The 17506-nt window shown below is 52.6% G+C and overlaps 6 protein-coding genes across 6 annotated transcripts; 1 reads left to right on the top strand and 5 right to left on the bottom strand.

The window, feature by feature from the left end:
• The first annotated feature begins 68 nt into the window (after positions 1–68).
• Positions 69–1741, top strand: ASPACDRAFT_80154 (60S ribosomal protein eL8). The gene is made up of 4 exons (XM_020205583.1): positions 69–116; positions 596–670; positions 761–1270; positions 1345–1741. The coding sequence occupies exons 1-4, from the start codon at positions 111–113 to the stop codon at positions 1543–1545; spliced, it is 792 nt and encodes a 263-aa protein (XP_020054383.1). The 5' UTR covers positions 69–110; the 3' UTR covers positions 1546–1741.
• A 421-nt stretch (positions 1742–2162) lies between these two features.
• ASPACDRAFT_80152 (putative spindle pole body component) lies at positions 2163–5623 on the bottom strand. The gene is made up of 4 exons (XM_020205582.1): positions 5550–5623; positions 5221–5429; positions 2661–5067; positions 2163–2598 (listed from the first exon to the last, which is right to left on the bottom strand). The coding sequence occupies exons 1-4, from the start codon at positions 5607–5609 to the stop codon at positions 2560–2562; spliced, it is 2715 nt and encodes a 904-aa protein (XP_020054382.1). The 5' UTR covers positions 5610–5623; the 3' UTR covers positions 2163–2559.
• Positions 5624–6474: 851 nt separating this feature from the next.
• Positions 6475–7729, bottom strand: ASPACDRAFT_80151 (uncharacterized protein). Its single transcript, XM_020205581.1, has one exon. The coding sequence runs from the start codon at positions 7510–7512 to the stop codon at positions 6667–6669; it is 846 nt and encodes a 281-aa protein (XP_020054381.1). The 5' UTR covers positions 7513–7729; the 3' UTR covers positions 6475–6666.
• Positions 7730–8265: 536 nt separating this feature from the next.
• Positions 8266–10065, bottom strand: ASPACDRAFT_53562 (glycosyltransferase family 20 protein; the record flags this gene model as incomplete). Its single annotated transcript, XM_020202764.1, has 5 exons — positions 8266–8416; positions 8469–8808; positions 8859–9229; positions 9289–9661; positions 9762–10065. The coding sequence occupies 5 exons, from the start codon at positions 10063–10065 to the stop codon at positions 8266–8268; spliced, it is 1539 nt and encodes a 512-aa protein (XP_020054380.1).
• Positions 10066–11980: 1915 nt separating this feature from the next.
• On the bottom strand, positions 11981–13454 carry ASPACDRAFT_80147 (putative metallo-beta-lactamase domain protein). Its single transcript, XM_020205580.1, has 5 exons — positions 13265–13454; positions 13035–13196; positions 12942–12954; positions 12510–12869; positions 11981–12441 (listed from the first exon to the last, which is right to left on the bottom strand). The coding sequence occupies exons 2-5, from the start codon at positions 13116–13118 to the stop codon at positions 12020–12022; spliced, it is 879 nt and encodes a 292-aa protein (XP_020054379.1). The 5' UTR covers positions 13119–13196; positions 13265–13454; the 3' UTR covers positions 11981–12019.
• Positions 13455–14077: 623 nt separating this feature from the next.
• On the bottom strand, positions 14078–16910 carry acoA (aconitate hydratase ACO1; the record flags this gene model as incomplete). The annotated part of the gene is made up of 6 exons (XM_020202763.1): positions 14078–15687; positions 15747–16345; positions 16443–16462; positions 16567–16644; positions 16752–16769; positions 16899–16910. The coding sequence occupies 6 exons, from the start codon at positions 16908–16910 to the stop codon at positions 14078–14080; spliced, it is 2337 nt and encodes a 778-aa protein (XP_020054378.1).
• Between the last annotated feature and the right edge of the window lie 596 nt (positions 16911–17506).

Here is a 17506-nt window from a genome sequence, read left to right as displayed (position 1 = left end):
CAGGCGGCCTTTTCTCCGCGAAAATCAAATTGCTTCCCTTCGTTTCTTCTTCTCTTCTCTTGATCGTCAGTCCCGTCACTCAACGCCGCTGCGGATCTCAGTCGACAACAATGGTGGTAAGCATTTGAGATTTCTACATCCCAATGAAGCAACAAAAATTCCTCTACCCTCTAGAGAGAGAGAGAACACACCCTTGTCATCGACAAACAATTGCCGACGACCGACATGTTGTGTGAAAGACCACAACTGTGGGAAGTCGGTAACTTGCATCTCGCGCACCTCAATCTTGAGATGGCAATGTTTTCCGCTGCATTTCGTGGATCTTGGGAACCCTTCGCTGGGCCCTCTCAAGTGAAACGGAATCAGTGATGATTTGGCTGGAGTCGCAAGGTTGTAACCGGAGTCTTTTTTTGTTCCGTTTCCCAGTGTGATATGAGCTTGAGATACAGTTCATGCGCACAGGAATAGGAGCTAATTCAAGTTTCGGCTGCAACTTTGCGATCTCTCTAGAGTTTAAAGAAGAGTTTCAGCACAAGAAAAAAACACAACATGGTGGAGCACACGATGCTGATTTCTTCTTTTTTCTCAATGATAGCCCCCTAAGTCCGGAAAGAAGGTTGCCTCCCTCCCTTACCCCCAGGGTAAGGCTGGTTCCAAGAAGGCCGCTAAGGTGAGCACACGCCATTCAGATCTTGGGCTTGACAAGGCCCAGATCGTCGAAAGACGACCTCTATGGAAACGCTAACGAATCTCCACCCAGAACCCTCTCATCGAGAAGCGTTCCCGCAACTTCGGCATTGGCCAGGACATCCAGCCCAAGCGCAACCTGAGCCGCTTCGTCAAGTGGCCCGAGTATGTCCGCCTCCAGCGCCAGAAGAAGATCTTGAACCTCCGCCTCAAGGTCCCCCCTTCCATCGCCCAGTTCCAGAGCACCCTGGACCGCAACACCGCCGCCCAGACCTTCAAACTCCTCAACAAGTACCGCCCTGAGACCAAGGCCGAGAAGAAGGAGCGTCTCCACGTCGAGGCCACCGCCGTCGCCGAGGGCAAGAAGAAGGAGGATGTCTCCAAGAAGCCCTACAACGTCAAGTACGGTCTCAACCACGTTGTCGGCCTCGTCGAGAACAAGAAGGCCTCCCTCGTCCTCATCGCCCACGATGTTGACCCCATCGAGCTGGTCGTCTTCCTGCCCGCCCTCTGCCGCAAGATGGGTGTCCCTTACGCCATCGTCAAGGGTAAGGCCCGTCTCGGTACCGTCGTCCACAAGAAGGTATGTCTCCATGCTGCTCTGCTCCAAAACTCTCCATATCCCTCGAGGAAACCCGTCCTAACATCTTCCCTCAGACCGCTGCCGTCCTCGCTCTCACCGAGGTCCGCTCCGAGGACAACACCGAGTTCTCCAAGCTCCTCTCCGCCATCAAGGAGGGTTACACCGACAAGTACGAGGAGTCCCGCCGCCACTGGGGTGGTGGTATCATGGGCGCCAAGGCTGTCGCCCGCCAGGAGAAGAAGCGCAAGGCCGTTGAGGGTGCCATCCGTGTCTAAGCTAGTCTCGTGTCACTAGATCCCCAGATACCACAAAAAAAGCTTAGTTATGTGAACCGAAAAAATTTCACTGCACTGACGGGTTACCACAAAAAGATCTCTTATACCCAAACGAAACCTTCAATGACGCGGTCTTTTACCTTTTTCCTCCATGTACAACCTTGCAGATACCCCCTCTTCATGAATGCTATTTTCCAAATGACTTCTCAACTTTTTGTCTCTTGCACCTTCCTCGTAGAACTACACTATGTTTTTTGCATTCAAAAGTTGAGAGAAGAAAAAGGAAGCAAAGCATTCATGTGAAGGGGTCTGCACCTCGTAAAGCGTAGTCCAGAGTTGCAGAATAGAATATGCACCCAAGGAATAACTACGCCCCACTCGTTCCTCCAGTGGCTAGTCTGCAAATGTAGCGCGGTATCAATCTCAGGCATTAAAATATACCGTCTCAGCCTCAGCCACAATACACGACACCTAGGCAACCAGGCTCCAAATCATACTTGGCTTCCATAGGTCCTCACGAAAATGCAATCAATGCTAGTTCCTAGTCCACATCACCCGAGTAGTAATAAAATACACCCCATGAGATCACACGCATGGTACAAAGAAAGCATCTATACAGAGAATAGCAACGTGTGGTATGCTGGCGTGTGGTATGGTACGACAAAAGCTAAACCCCCGCCAAATAATCAAAGAAGAAACGAATTGATACAACCAGCAAGCAGTACACCCCTTTCCCTTTCAACCATCCGATATGCTCCACTTATCGAAAGCACTGACAGGTCACAGGTCCCGCGCCATTAACGAGGTCAAGAGACTACCAAAGGGAGTCGGTAGAAGTAAGAAGTGGGAAAATGAAAAGAGAAAATAGGATAGACAAAGAGAAAAGGGAAAGGATTCTTGGAAACTCCGTGCACTTGCTGCGTGCAAGAGGAGGTTGATATCAGTCGAAGCAAGAAGAATATAATATGTGATGAAGGGGAATCGAATAAAAGTTGGTTGTTGGTCATTCGGTCATTAGCGCTGAGCAGGTGGTCGTGTAAGGCCTTGCCTTGCCTATACGTGGTATACTTTGTTAGTACCATATGGTGTGCGGAACGGACCGGGGTTGTGCTCACCTTCATCTGTTCGATTCTTGCTTTGAGTTGACTTGTCACTTCCGCAGCTCTTTTCCAGTTCTCTGCTGGTTCCGTGGACCTGGCAGGCTGGTCCTCGCCCGAAGCACTGCCAGAACCCCGTACGGATGAGCGTGTGGGGCTTCCTAAGCCAGAGTAGCCGGTGCCGAATGTAGGGCTGAGCTTTCGTCGCCCGAGGGCTCCTTCTCTGGTGCTCAGTGATGGAGAGTCCAGGCCGTTGTTCTCCTTCTCTTCGCTGGGGCTTGTGGAAGCATAGCTACGCGGCCGGGAGGTATCAAACCGTGATCCTATGTGGAGTCCAGCTCGGGACATCGGATTGTACCCATTGTGGCCCGAGTCTTGATAGACCAACCCTGGTTCAGAGATACTGATGTTGTCGGGCAGGGCATTTGGTGGGCTAATGGCACTGGCGCGCAGCGCTCTAGCTAGCTCGCGCTTTAAGCGCTCGATCTCGCGCTGCTGCTTCTGGACCGTCTGTTCTGCTGCCTCCGCGTCACTGCGTGCTCGTACCAATTGGGTCTCTTTGGCTTTGATGCTCAGAACATCCCTAGTGTGGTCTTCGATGAGCTGGGCGTTTTGGTTCTGGAGTTCTGTGATCTGAGAGTTCAACTTAGTCCGGTCGTATTTCAAATCATCAATAGTGCGGGTGTATCGCTCTTTCTCGAGGCGTAACTCTTCCAGTTCCGCACGTTCAGCGGCAGACATGCCACTCATCTGCGGTGCGACTGGGGCTGGAGCTGGTTCGACCGGAGCCGCTGGCCGGGCGATTGGGCGACCAGCAAGGCCCCTTCCGAGACCAAGTCGAGGTGCGGCAGGCGGCGGCGGCTGATCCTCTGAAGGGGGTGATATTACACGCCTTTGGGGTGATGCCAAGCCAGCCTGACCAGCAAGCCTCTTTTTGAGGCCACTAGGGGCAGGAACGCCGCCCGGCTTTGCAAGCCCACCCAGCTTAGACGGAATGGCTCTCGTGGCAGGTTTAGATGGGGACGGTGCTGGAGTTGGCTCCTCGACAGGAGCTGGTGCAGCTGCAGGCCTCTTCGTTCCGAGTGCTGGCTTCTTGCCACCGAGGACCTTCTTGCCAACTGCCGAAGCGGTCTTTGGCGGGCCAACGATAGGCTTGGGTCTGTCCTTCGCCTTGACCTCCGCCGTCTCGTAGAACTCCTTGATCTTCGTTTTCCGGATATCATCGAGACCATCAAGGTAAGGATTCATTGCCCGCTCTCCCAGGATTTTCATCAAGGTACCCAGAACCTCTGCGCCTCCAGCACGGTTGACCTCGCTAGACTCAGTCAGAAGCTTTGTAGCCGCCTCTGCAATCGACTTGATCTCTGGTTTGGCCGGCACGTCCCTGGTGGTACGAAGACAACGGATCAAGAATTTGAGGGTTTCTTGCTTGACTTGCGGGTTCTTGTGTTTGAGGAATTCAAGGATCTCCTCCAAGCATTCCGTCAAACTGGTGGCGATAAAGACCGAGTCGAGCGCTTGACCTAGGGCATCTGCGACGCTTTGTTTCTTCTCTTTCAATCGTTCCAACATCGGTGCCATGATAGTGGGTCGATACTTCAGGAACCCGCTGCGCAGGCCTTTGGCAAGTAGGTCAACACAGTTGGCGGCAACAGTCACGACTGCAACATTGGCATCTTTCATGGACTTGGCCAATAACCGTACCACCTCATCAAATGGCCCATCCTTGATTCTGGGTACGTTCAGTACAGTGTAGAGTTCATCCAGAGCCTCCTTCCTGTCCTTCCACTTCGACGAAGAAAGCTGTTCTGTGAAGTTGCCGGGTACTTTGGACGCCACATCAACGGGTTCCGCAAGGTCGAAAACGTCGACTTCGCCCTCATCCTCTGCATATTCCTCAACTCCCTCCATCTCGTCATCGCCACCTGCTGCAGGAGCAGCACTGGCGACAGCCGCCGCATCCTGCTGCGCTTTGGTGAGTCTCTCCTGCTTTGGTGGCGGTTCTTGTTTCACGGCTTCGAACAACTTCTCCAAGTCAGTCTGTTGAACAGGCTTCAGCTCGCCCCAGAAAAGGGGCTTGATGGCTTCCTTCAGCCACCTATAGAGCTCCACGGTAAGGTTTTGAGCTTCCGCCCGAACATTCTTGTCTGCGTGCCCAAAGACCTTGGGTAAAGCTTTTAGTACCGGCTTTGGGTCCACAAGCTTGCACCCGAAGTTGTGATAGATCGCCTTCAACCCCGCCAGCGCGGCCGCAATCACCTTGGGCATTTTATGTGACAATGCGGGCATCATCTCCTCAATCACCGGATCCGCCTTATCCATCTCCACACACAGAAGCAGGGCCTCGATCGCATTCGCTTTGGCGGCTGGTCGTGTAGATATGAGACCCTTTTCACAGATCGGTAAAATTGTAGTTGCGCGCGTTCTAGAGGGGTGAGACATCCTGTTAGTCTTGTGCTCCCAAATCGACCCCCCCTTCCTCCATCTCTCTCTGTTTCTCCACCCCGAAGCTCCACGAATCGAAAACACTCCCCCAACACGAAGAGAAACAAAAAGGGAAACATATAGACAAATTTACCTTGTACAAGCCTGTACCCCACCAAACTTCAAAAATGCACAATAGGCCCCAAGACCTTCTTGTTGAGCCGCCACATTGGAATCTGCCACCGCGCCTTTCCAGAGTCCGGGGTCTTGTATGAATGGAGTGAATACCGGATCCGACTCGTCCGGCGTCTTTTCGAATTGTTGTTTGGCATCTTCGTATCCTTCCTTGCGAACTTTCCAGTTCTATGAATTCGGAGCTCGCAATCAGTAATTGTTTTTTCGCCATATGACCGCCCGTCGAGCCCAGAACGAGGGGCTTTGCGGTATGGGAGGGATGATAATCCAGGGAAAAGGCTAGCTAACCTTGTGCGCGAACCGGTCGGGCAATGGTAAGGAGGAGAAGTCCTCTTCTCCCTCAGCCATTATGATAGGTTTCCCTTTAAAAAGTTCCCACTAGACGATGAGATTGAGACAAAGCGACATAATTAGCGGTTGCGCTCTGACGTAAATAGACTGGATGGCATCGAACTGCGCTTGTTGAGGTTCGATCCTCAAAGGTGACAAGTCCAAGCACGTTGCAAAAGTCCTGAACCTCAAGGGGGCAGGGAACAGCGAGAAACAGCATCGAAGGATTCTCCATCCAACCCTTCTAAAATGAAGACGTACCTGGGAAATTGCAGATGGTTGCAGATCTCGTGCACGGGCGAACAACCAGGAATAGAGACAGGGCGTAGGTTCCGGAACTCACGACCAGCACACAGTATGAAGGTGGTCTTCGAGATGGAGTTGTTCCAGTGACTGGAAGATGAGGTGATTTCAGGGTTTCAGTAGGTAAAAGGGCTCTTAAGCCGGAGGATGTCGAGGACGTGTGGCGACTAATACAAAGAGTGGGATAGGGAAGGAGTTGGAGAGAAAGTAAACAACGGCCAAAGTCGCTGGGGTGACTTCGCGACCCAAAGACGGGGCTTGGCAGCCGTAATTTTGCTGCCCGCACCGCGCAAACCGGGGGGGGGGGGAGGGGGAGCACAACAGGAGGCCGTTTGTTATCAGGTACCAATATTCGTTTGGATGATGAAAAGTGTGGAGTGAATGATTGGCCTAGTTTGAGATGACAGCACAATATACTGTTGTAATTGCCAATAATCAGATATTGTCTACTATCATCCACGCAGAAGGTGGGACAGCGCAAGAAGTATGTACTGCCTATAGCATAAGACGTAGTAGCGTCGCGTATGCCTTGACTCTACGTAACCCTTTACCCCGGAGTCTGGCGTATTGACTTGACTGACTGGACAAGCTCGAACTGAGATTCCACAATATGCCACATGAATAGCTATAATATACACAAGGTTTACATACCAACCATACACAGTCAATGAGAAGACGTAAATTAGAGAAAAAGAACTCCTGGTGAGCCCACTCCCACTCCCCTTTCTTCCTCTCCAATAAGAATGAAGCAGAGAACCATCAATTCCCCCACTTAGTTCTGTGTAGTCTCAGCAGCAGGCGTATCCTTAGCAGCCTTCTTAGCAGCCTCCTTAGCAGCCGCCTCCGCCTCCGCCTCCGCCTTAGCAGCCTCCTCGGCTTTAGCCGCCGCAGTCTGTGCTCTCTTGAACCCTATCTGTGGCACGAATGAGTCCTGTCGCTCCTGGATCAACCTCCGAATACGCCCGATGTGCTCCGGCGAAGGGGGGCCGCCCTTCACGTTGCCGCCCGCCTCGCGGATGCGGGCCTCCCTGCGCTGCCACTTGGCCGTCCGCTTCTCCACGCGCGCGGCGTCGCGCTCCTCGCGCGTCATCACGGCCGGCCGGTCCTCGATGGGCTCTCCGAAGGGGGCGATGATCCGCTCCACCACATGGTGCACGTTGCGGCTCTTGGGGTACCCGGACGAGAACTCGATCACGTCGCCGACACGCAGCGACTCGCGGGGGTCCGCGACCAGGATAATCTCCTTCTTGCGGTAGTACTTGCGGAGGTGGGCGTCCCACTCGACGTTCCAATGCATGACGCGGACTGTGCGCACCATGCGGCCGGCGGATATGACGGTGGCCTTTTTGAGCTTGTAGGCGTATTGGCGGAGCGAGGGAGGGGCCTCGGTCTGGACAGTACTGGAGGAAGGGGCATCGGCGGTCGGAGTGGCGGTCTCCACGGGTGGTTGCTCCTGCGGCTGCTGCTCTGTTTGTTGCTCGAGGAACTTGGGGGACGTCGTGGCGATTGATCGTTGGAAGAACGTAGGTCTGGAGAGGTATTGGGTGGCGGAGGCGGGGGTGCGGAGGACAGAAGTTCGCAGGGGCTGGAAGGCCCGGAGCACGTTGCTGAAGGCCATTGCGAAGCCTGTGTGATGTAGAGGGAATTCGACTGAAGGAGTAGCGTAGGGTCGTTGTTCAGTCACGACCGACTCGATCTGTTAGACAAGGCCGCACAGCTCGTAGGGATTGCGATCGTGCGAGGCTTGTTTATCGGACGATCACAATTCGAGAGGCTTTTTCTGAATGATAAAGCCCGGTATACTGTGATCGCACAGCAGAACCCGGAAAGTAAAGAGTGCTGGGGTAATGTTGAATCGACAGGCACGGCTAGATTTCAGATCGGAGCAGCATCGCGGCCGCGGGCGAGTTGGCCGAGAATTTCTGCAATCTCGGGCATGTTTGCACTTTTTGCACTCCCGCATACTTTCCCTCCCGCCTCCGCATCGCTCCAAGACACAATTGATTTGTCCTGTTCACTATATGCGTTCACAAACAATGCGTAACTATACTCAAGAATGGCGCTTCTCATTTAAAAACATTTCAAAGTGATAAGTGGGATATAATCAGTTGAGATATTCTAAACCATGCTCCTGTACATACACAGCACACCAACACCTCAAGACTCAATCCCAACCAAACCATGAAACCTGTGGCCTAAACGCAACAATGACTCTTTGATATACTCCATACAGTAGAAGATAAATGACTCGACCAGAAAATGGATAAGCACGCCATATCGAAAGCAAGAATAAGAATGAACACCATAATACGCGATCTTCCCCCAGCCCAACGCTTTCTGCAAGCCGAGCAGAGGGTGTATAAGTCCATGCCTATGCTTCTTGCGGAGCATTAACACCATTCTTGTGCTCCGAATGGTTAGAGGGGCCTGGAACTATAGAAGCCTTCCTGGCTTGGAACTTTTCCGCCGATTGAGTCGATATCCGAGTCAGCTCAGTAACAAATGACTGGCCCCAGAATGCGCTATGAAATATCAGTTAGAAGAGTGGTCTAGTACTCTCAAGCTTAGCCATACCTTGTATACTTGTTGACATATTTGTCCAGCTTAGAGAAGTTCAGGGCCCTCTGCTCATCGCTCATGGTGACAGCCTCCTGATAAGCCGCTGCAAGCTCTTCGGTGTTCCAGGGGTTGATAATGATACTGCCATTCAAGCTTTGCGCCGCACCCGCGAACTCCGAGAGAACCAAGCTGCCATGGCGTTTCTTTTGAGTGGCAATGTATTCGTAGGCCACGAGATTCATGCCATCACGTGTGGATGAGACAATGCAGGCATCGGATACGGCGTAGAGAGCGATCAGTTCGTCGAAGTTGACTGACTTATGTAGGAAGTGAATCGGCATGAACTCAACAGTGCCTGCCCTTCCATCAGCATGGCCTCGAGAAGTCAGTTTGGGGGTTACTCACCAAATTTACCGTTGATGCGGCCCACGAGTTCGTTGACCACAGCCCTTAGGTTTTGGTACTCTTCCACGTCTTGTCTGCTGGGAACCGCTACCTGAACCAGCACAACCTTTCCAACCCACTCAGGATGATCACTGAGGAAGACCTCAAGCGCATGTAGCTTTTGTGGGACGCCCTTAATATAGTCAAGACGGTCGACGCCCACCATCAGCTTCACGCCCTGGAATTTCTGCTCTAGCATTGCAATGCGTTTTTGAACTTTTTCCTTCTTGAGACCCTCCTCAAACTTCTCGGGATCGATGCCGATTGGAAAGGCGCCACAGGCAATCAATTTGCCCTGGAACTCGATTCCATTCGGAGTAGTAGGCAACCCCCTAAAGCTAGGGTTAGCAACTCTGGGTCATGTGCAAGGAATCAGTCATGCAACACATACAGCAAACGCGAGCAGGCGCTCAGAAAGTGTCTGGTATAATCGTAGGTGTGAAAGCCGATCAAGTCACAGTGAAGGACGCCGAGCAGTAACTCATTCCGCACAGGCAGGATTCTATAGATTTCGCTGCTAGGAAAGGGCGTGTGAAGGAAGAACCCGATCTTAACGTTCTCTTTGCTGTTGCCAATCTCCTCGCGAAGCATCTCCGGGAGCAGCATCAGATGATAGTCATGGACCCAGATTAAATCGCCGTCTTGAACTTCTTTCGCAACGGCCTTGGCAAAGAGGCGGTTGGCTTCCTTGTATGCCTCCCAGGCAGATTCATCGAAGGTAATCTCACCAGGGTGGTAATGGAAAAGAGGCCAGAGAATCGAGTCTAGAGAAGCAGGCAAGATGTCAGCGAAGATGGTCACGAAGTGGGCGCTCTAGTACATCGCGTCGACTATGCGACTTAATTGGCGAGGGGATGAACTGACTGGAGAACCCGTTATAGTGACGGTCCGCAAGCTCGTCATCGATGAAGACCGGCACAGCCCCGTACTCTTCCTTCAGACGATGTTTTACCTCGGGGATTTCCTCCTCTGGGACTTCCAGACCGGGCCAACCGTACCATTGGAAAGTCGTGGACTTCGAGAGACCGCTGAGTCCACTAACCAATCCTCCAGAAGACATGGAGAAGTCATATCTGCCATCCTCAGATCGCTTGATGGTGATAGGAAGGCGGTTGGAGACTAGTAACAGCCTGGCCTCGTTCGGGACGGGGTTATCGAGAGAAGGCATGCTGACGGTAATGCAGGCGATTGCGCAGAACTAGATGGCGAAAGATGCGCAGTCGAACTCACTGACCAATGATGCAGTTTGACACAAAAGGAGGATATGTATCAGAGCTCGTATCAGGTTCAAAAAGGTGGGGATAAGAATGTAAGAAGATGCCGTGAAGATTCTCACGCTTGAATTGATAGTGGTTTAGGGAAGAGATCGAAAGCGGTCAAAGAGAGAGGAGGGGTAGGACAAGAAATCAGTTTGGGCCAGTCTAGGAAGATTCAGCGGAAGTTATGAAGGAATTGGCGCGACTCCGGAGAGGAAGCGGGATGGCAAGAGGACCTCTTGGTGGGAGGGAAAATGAAGACGAGAAGGGAAAGCACCAGAGGAGAGGAGAAAATTGGCAAGATTGAGGACCTTCAACGGTTCAACGGGCTAAGAGAAGTTTCAGGTAAGTGGTGGTAGTATTAGTTGGCAGACGTAGGTAGGTTAGGGGAAGTAGGTAGGAGTTGGAGTAGGCGTAGGGTAGGGTAACTGTTAGGTCTGGCGGCGGGGAATAATGGCCGAAGTGACCTCACCGCAGCGGGCAGCGCGCGGACCAACCGACCCAGGCTTGGGCTCGGGCAAGAAGATCAAAAGAACCCAGCAACTTCCTCACTAGCAAGTTCATCGACTGAGCCAGTGGTCAGGCGGTGGAGAACAGATGCACATCCAGCAACAAGAAGTCTCTCGGTTGATTTGTGATTTGTGGTTGGTGCTGTCTGGATGGGCGAGTATAGAACTCACAGTTATTGCGAAAAGGAGTTATCGCTTTGAAGGAGAGGTGGAGAATATAGGCGGAAGAAGAAGTAGAAGGAGGAGAGATGAAAAGATGGGAGAGGGAGGGGGGGGGAGGAGGGAAGAAGCAGGTGGGGTGGGGAAAGAACTCCTACTACTTTTACTATGTACTATACGTACAACGACGGACAGGCTGCTTAACTACTGCTCGACTACTAAGTTACGAAGTACAAAGTTACAGTAAGGTTTACTTACTGACTGGCTGCTAAGGATTATTTGCTGAGGGGTTAAATTCAAAGTGTACGGAGTACTACGCAGAAAATCCATGATAATCCGTACAAAACGAACAAACGATGAAGTCACAGTCCGGAATGAACGATTCTCGGCGCGGGACCCTGCCAGCGAGTCACCGTCCCCATTTCATCCCACGCTCCCGGGAATATCAAGGGACCACAAACACTTTACCCTTAGTCTCAAGAACTTGTCTGGCGTTTCATGCTTGTCATCCTGCCAGAGTACTAAGTCATTATTATCATTATTCTCTTCTTCAAGGACACCTCTCACTTTTCCTCTCCCCATACCAGAAATTCCCTGGGCCCCCGGCCTGCTTTCGCCCCGCCCCGATGCGGACATGATGACGGTTAGACGGCGTAATCGCACGACCAACCATATCTTGTACTGTACCCGCCACTCAAGAACCTTGCACCTACACAAGGTACAGTATACCGGACTATCCCACTGCTATGGAGCCAAGTACGGCTCCATTCGAATCAGACCAGTCATGGACCAAATGGATCAGAATTGTCGCATCAGCTTACAGCACCTCAAAAGCATGAACACGAAGCAGAACGTCGGTACAGTACCAATGCAGACCGTAACGCAGGCTGGTCGTTCGGATGCCCGAATTCGTCCCAAAGAAGGTCCCAGCAGTGGATGGGTCTAGCCCCTCCGTCTATCCTGGCCTTCCAAAATTTTTTTCAGTATGAGGAACTAACTTCCTTTCATAGTAAGATTGGTTCCTAGAATTCCCGAAACAAAACTACATATACTTCGTATCTCTATGATTCTACTCCCGGCATTCCTGCAGTCAATCACGGATGAGAATCAAAAAAAAAAAAAAGAAAGAATAAGAAAAAGAAAAGAAAATAGAAGCGGGGGAAAAAGAAGCAACGAATCCCTAATCCTCCTCACAGACTCAAAGCGGGGATTTGCCACGCTCCAGGCTCCATTCATCCAGATCCCTGTCATGAACCACTCGACCTTCGTCCTCTAACTTCTGTAGCACAAGCTGTACGCCATGGCAGGCCGGTAAATGCAGGTTCTCCGGGACGTCTTTGTAAATCACCTTCACCAGCTCCATGGCGGTCCAGAAGGTTTTCGGGTGGATAGGCGGTTCCCCATCCGCAACCTCAAGCCGGCCGTACCGTAGGACCCGGATCACTTCATCCTCCCTCTGCTGTCGATGCTTGATATACTCGGAGATCTTGGACGTTGCATTGTCAATCACCGCCCCATGTCCGGGGTACCCGCGGCCAGAGACCCGATGCTGCATCCGCTGTAGGCTACCCATGTACTCGCCAAGGTCTTCGAAAACACTGGTACCATGTCCCAGTACATCTTGACACCACATTAGTAAGAAAGGAGACGCAGGATTCAAAATATACACCTTGGAAAAGCCAACTTACTGTCGCCCGTGAACACCGCATCCTCTTCCTCCAGGACAAACATCATGTGGTCGACGGTATGGCCAGGTGTGTGGTACGCACGCAGTGTTGCGCCCTCCACGCTGAATATCTGGCCATCCTCGATACTGCGTTGACCAGGACCCGGTTGATGCTTATAGATCGTCACGTTCGGGCAAAGCTCCAGAAGATCCGGGATGCCTTTGACATGATCATGGTGCCAGTGGGTGAGTAGGGCCTGGTGCACGGTTGCATTTTCCTGGGCAAGTACGGCTTTGAGGTGAGATGCCCACGATGGCCTGCCCTCGCCCGTGTCGATCAGAATGCGCTGGTGACCTCGACCGATGAGATATGTATTCGTTCCTATCGGGGCATGGTTTAGAGAGGTCTACAGGCTTCAAGAAATCGCTTGCATATGGGCTGAAAGGCACCCACCTTGAAGTGTAAACTAAGCAGCATCCAACTGGATTAGAGAAAGGCACTGCATGCTGCAGGTGTACAGGACTATGGAAGTGGTATGGGACGAACCTTGCCCGGATTGCCGCCCAGTATTCTCAGCACTGACGAACTTAACCGTTCCACCTCCGACAGGGTAATGAGTTGGGTGGCCATGATGTATGCACAACAGGGCCAACGAGTCTGTGATTACCTGGCCTGCGGCGGTATGGACTCTTCGGCGGACGTATTGTCCTGCACAATCAGCTGTCTGACGAGAGCGAGGAAAATCTGCTTATGAAAGCAGAATCGCTGCTACTCACTCTGGAAGACGTGATCTCCGCGCCTGATGGTGAAACTAGTTCTGCAAGTATGCCCTAGAGTCTAACGATTGATGGATCGCCGCCCGCAAGCGCGGAGTAAATGAAATCGGGGGAGACCTCGAGGATAACGGAGATATGCACGTCACGTGCGAGTATGTGTGGCACTTTCTGATCGTTGATAGACTGGACACAATGCACGACCATGACCAAAATGGAGTAACTCATATGGCTGGGGCAGGGTCGATCATTAAATGTACACGGCTTACTACTCAACGGTTACCTACCGAAGTGGGGTGCGCTGTGCTGGCCGCTGGCCTCGGCCTCGTCGGCATCACGTTCCTCTGTTATACCAAGCGGCATATTCAGAGAAGGTATCAATGGCACGCGAGCGTAGGTTGCCGGGTCTGGATACGAGGGAACAGTGACCAAGGAATTCGAGTTACGTAAAGGCATAATTGGAACAGAAGGAAAAATGGTATGCACGCAGTCCCTAACATACAGTGTATGATATAAAACAAAACAAAAAGAGTATATCCATGTAGTCCACCCTAAAATCTGAAGGGTACAAATGAAACCAGGCCCTGGTGGCAGAAACAATTCGTTAGATTTTTCGGATCACCACTCCGCATCTTCCAGCCAGCAGCCGCTTCCCCGCTGCTCGGCAATATCCACCGAGACCCTAAACAAGTCTCTTGGAGGTATCATCATGTTTCATCTCAGCGGACAGAAACCATATTTGTAGTTTACAGATGAGCTGGCCGCTCATCGTGGCCCGAGGCCCACTTTGGTCGAGTTGTTTGGATGACTAGCAATTTAAGCCTTGCCAGCCTTGCGGGCCATGGTGTTCAGGGCAGAACCATCCTTGAACCACTCGATCTGGGACTCGTTGAAGGTGTGGCTGAGCTTAACATCGAAGGAAGGACCATCCTTGGGGTGGACGCGGAGAGTCATGGGCTTGCCAACCTCGAGTTCAGTGCAGAGGAGGTCAACCTTGTCATCGGGCTTGATCTTGTCGTAGTCGGCGGGGTCGGAGAAGGTCAAGGGAAGCATACCCTGCTTCTTGAGGTTGGTCTCGTGGATACGGGCGAAGGAGCGGGTGATGATGGCAAGACCACCAAGGTGGCGGGGCTCCAGAGCGGCGTGCTCACGGGAGGAACCCTCACCGTAGTTCCAGTCACCAATGACGACCCACTTAACACCACGGGCCTTGTAGTCACGGGCAGTGGCGGGGACGGCATCGTATTCACCGGTGAAGGCGTTCTTGATCTTGTTGGCCTCGCCGTTCTCGGCGTTGATGGCACCAATCAACATGTTGTTGGAGATGTTGTCAAGGTGTCCACGGTACTTCAACCATGGGCCAGCCATGGAGATGTGGTCAGTGGTGGTCTTACCCTGGCACTTGATCAGGATAGGGATACCGGTGGCATCCTTGCCATCCCACTTCTCGAAGCCAGCAAGGAGCTGGAGACGGTCACTCTCGGGGGAGACAGCGACGGCAACAGACTCACGGTCCTTGGGAGGAGCCTGGTAGGTGTCACGGCCGGGGTCGTAGCCCTGGGCGGGGAGACCCTCGCCGGAAGGAGCCTTGAGCAAGAACTCGTTACCGTCCTTGTCCTTGAGCTTGTCGGTGAGGGGGTTGAACTTGAGGGTACCGGCAACGGTCATGGCAACGACAAGGTCGGGAGAGGCAACGAAGGCGTGGGTGGCGGGGTTGGCATCATTACGACCAGTGAAGTTACGGTTGTAGGAAGAGATGATGGAGTTGGCCTCGCCCTTCTTGATGTCGCGACGATCCCACTGACCAATGCAGGGACCGCAAGCGTTGGCAAGGATGACACCACCGTACTCCTCAAGAGTCTGGAGCTGACCGTCACGCTCAATGGTGGCACGGATCTGCTCGGAACCAGGAGTGATGGTAAAGATAGACTTGGACTTCAAGCCGTGGTCGAGAGCATCGCGGGCGATGGAGGCGGCACGGGACATATCCTCGTAAGAAGAGTTGGTGCAAGAGCCGATGAGACCGACCTTGAGCTCCTCGGGCCACTTGTTGGTCTCAACAGCCTCCTTAAACTTGGAGATGGGGGTAGCCAAGTCAGGGGTGAAGGGACCGTTGACGTGGGGCTCGAGCTCGGACAGGTTGATCTCAATCAGCTGGTCGTACTCGGCACCCTCATCCTCGCGGAGCTCCTTAGCGTAGCTTCTGGCGAAGTCACCGATCTGCGTACGCTTGGTGGCCTTCAAGTAGTCGTACATGCGGTCGTTGAAGGGGAAGAGAGAGGTGGTGGCACCGATTTCAGCACCCATGTTACAGATGGTGGCCATACCAGTGCAGGACAGGGAGTTGACACCAGGACCGTGGTACTCGATGATAGCACCAGTACCACCCTTGACAGTGAGGAGACCGGCAACCTTGAGGATGATATCTGTACGAACCGATGAGCTGATGGTCCAAAACATTTAGAATAGACATGCATATACTTACCCTTGGGGGTAGTCCAGCCAGACATCTCACCGGTCAGCTTAACACCGATGACCTTGGGGGCCTTCAGCTCCCAAGGAAGACCAGCCATGACATCGACAGCATCAGCACCACCGACACCAATGGCAGCAATAGCAAGACCACCAGCGTTGGGAGTGTGAGAGTCGGTACCGATCATCAGACCACCGGGGAAGGCATAGTTCTCAAGGACGATCTGGTGAATGATACCGGAACCGGGCTTCCAGAAACCAATGTTGTACTTGGCGGTAGAGGAGGCCAAGAAGTCGTAGACTTCCTTGTTGATCTCGTTGGCGCGGGCAAGATCCTTGTCACCACCAAGCTGAGCCTCAATCAAGTGGTCACAGTGGACAGTGGTGGGGGTAGCGACGGAGGGCATGCCAGCGGACATGAACTGAAGGATGGCCATCTGGGCGGTGGCGTCCTGGCAAGCAACACGGTCGGGGCGCAGCTTGAGGTAGGAGGTACCACGCTCGATGTCCTGACCGTGCGGGTCGTCAAGGTGAGAGTACAGAACCTTCTCAGCGTAGGTGAGAGGACGGCTCAAGCGACGACGAACAATGTCGAGGTTCTCGGACATCTTCCTGTACAATTGAAAAATAAGACATTAGCACGCGATTTCATCGATACGAATGCTTGTTGCATCTTGAGTTGATGAAGGCTGCTATGGTGTTTGCGTACTTGTAGTTGATGTAGTTACCCTGCGAAGCGTCTATTAGCAAATCGTGTTCCAAAACCGGTATTCGCATACCCGAAGCCAGCCGAGGGCACGGGAAGCTTTCATTGAGGGATATCCACCACTCACCTTCTCGAGGTTGGTCATCTCGACCTTCTTGTCGAGGGGAGAGTCGCTGACGGTAGCCAGACCCCGGGTCCCGAGGAACTGAGACAATTCATAATTAGTATTCCAAAGCTTTCTGGATTTTCACCTCGTCCCAGAACTATCGCAGTGTGGGATCTCTAGGGTTGAAGGAAGGCTCGAAGGCTTACAAGACGGGACTTAGGGGCCTATAAACAATTCAGTTAGTATTTCGTGAGCCCAAGGGGACACCAGCTGGCAGCCATCGCCTCTCGTTCTTGAGAGAAGGCGTCTGTCTGCCTCGCTGGATAAGGAGTACGTGTCCAGGTAGAACTTACCAGCGCACCCATGCGCGCAAGCCTTGTGGAGATCATGATGGAAGCTCTCTATGCGAGGTGGGCAAGGCCGCAACACATCCAAGGAGAGACAACCCAAAAAGGTGTGATAGAGTGGAGTGGGAAAGAGAGAAAGAGGAGAAGAAGAGGAAGAAGTAAGAGAGAAGGGAAAATGGAGTAGATAAAAGGAAGCTCTCTGAGTGGGAAAGAATTCTTGTTTCCGCCAGACAGCGATTTACTAAACCGGAGAAGAGGGCCAGCGCCGTGACCCGTAACCGCTCTTTGACAGTACGAGTCCCGTACGCATTCGTAGCGTGCGACCGGAGAGATGGAAGTGGCTGGATATAACCCCTTCTTACCGTCAGCATACGGTAATTTTGGTGGAATTCCGGTCGACCTTTTCAGACTTTCAGACCTCCCTTTCACCTCCAGGACCCATAATGTTCTTCTTTGCCTTTACCCGGCCAACCGCAGGCTGCCCGTCGATTCGAAAACGCTTCGCTGTCAGTGGTCTTTGCTCCTGGAGGCGTAATCGGACTGTCAAATCCGTGCTTTGAGGATGCGCGGAAATCCACCCCCATGTCCTCCACGACCCTTCATTGAGTTGCTAT

Source organism: Aspergillus aculeatus, assembly GCF_001890905.1.
Source record: "Aspergillus aculeatus ATCC 16872 unplaced genomic scaffold ASPACscaffold_12, whole genome shotgun sequence".
Lineage (NCBI taxonomy): Eukaryota > Fungi > Ascomycota > Eurotiomycetes > Eurotiales > Aspergillaceae > Aspergillus > Aspergillus aculeatus.
This window is presented reverse-complemented; position numbering and strand designations above follow the sequence as displayed.

Bases quoted from the DNA above. Each gene is read 5' to 3' on its own strand.
- ASPACDRAFT_80154 (XM_020205583.1), top strand. The intron at 671-760 runs GTGAGCACACGC...ATCTCCACCCAG, and splicing joins GTTCCAAGAAGGCCGCTAAG to AACCCTCTCATCGAGAAGCG. The intron at 1,271-1,344 runs GTATGTCTCCAT...ATCTTCCCTCAG, and splicing joins GTACCGTCGTCCACAAGAAG to ACCGCTGCCGTCCTCGCTCT.
- ASPACDRAFT_80152 (XM_020205582.1), bottom strand. From the start codon at position 5,609: ATGGCTGAGGGAGAAGAGGACTTCTCCTCCTTACCATTGCCCGACCGG. The intron at 5,430-5,549 runs GTTAGCTAGCCT...CCGAATTCATAG, and splicing joins CCGACCGGTTCGCGCACAAG to AACTGGAAAGTTCGCAAGGA. The intron at 5,068-5,220 runs GTAAATTTGTCT...TCACCCCTCTAG, and splicing joins GGGGTACAGGCTTGTACAAG to AACGCGCGCAACTACAATTT.
- ASPACDRAFT_80151 (XM_020205581.1), bottom strand. From the start codon at position 7,512: ATGGCCTTCAGCAACGTGCTCCGGGCCTTCCAGCCCCTGCGAACTTCT.
- ASPACDRAFT_80147 (XM_020205580.1), bottom strand. From the start codon at position 13,118: ATGGCCACCCAACTCATTACCCTGTCGGAGGTGGAACGGTTAAGTTCG. The intron at 12,442-12,509 runs GTAAGTTGGCTT...TGTGGTGTCAAG, and splicing joins TGCGGTGTTCACGGGCGACA to ATGTACTGGGACATGGTACC.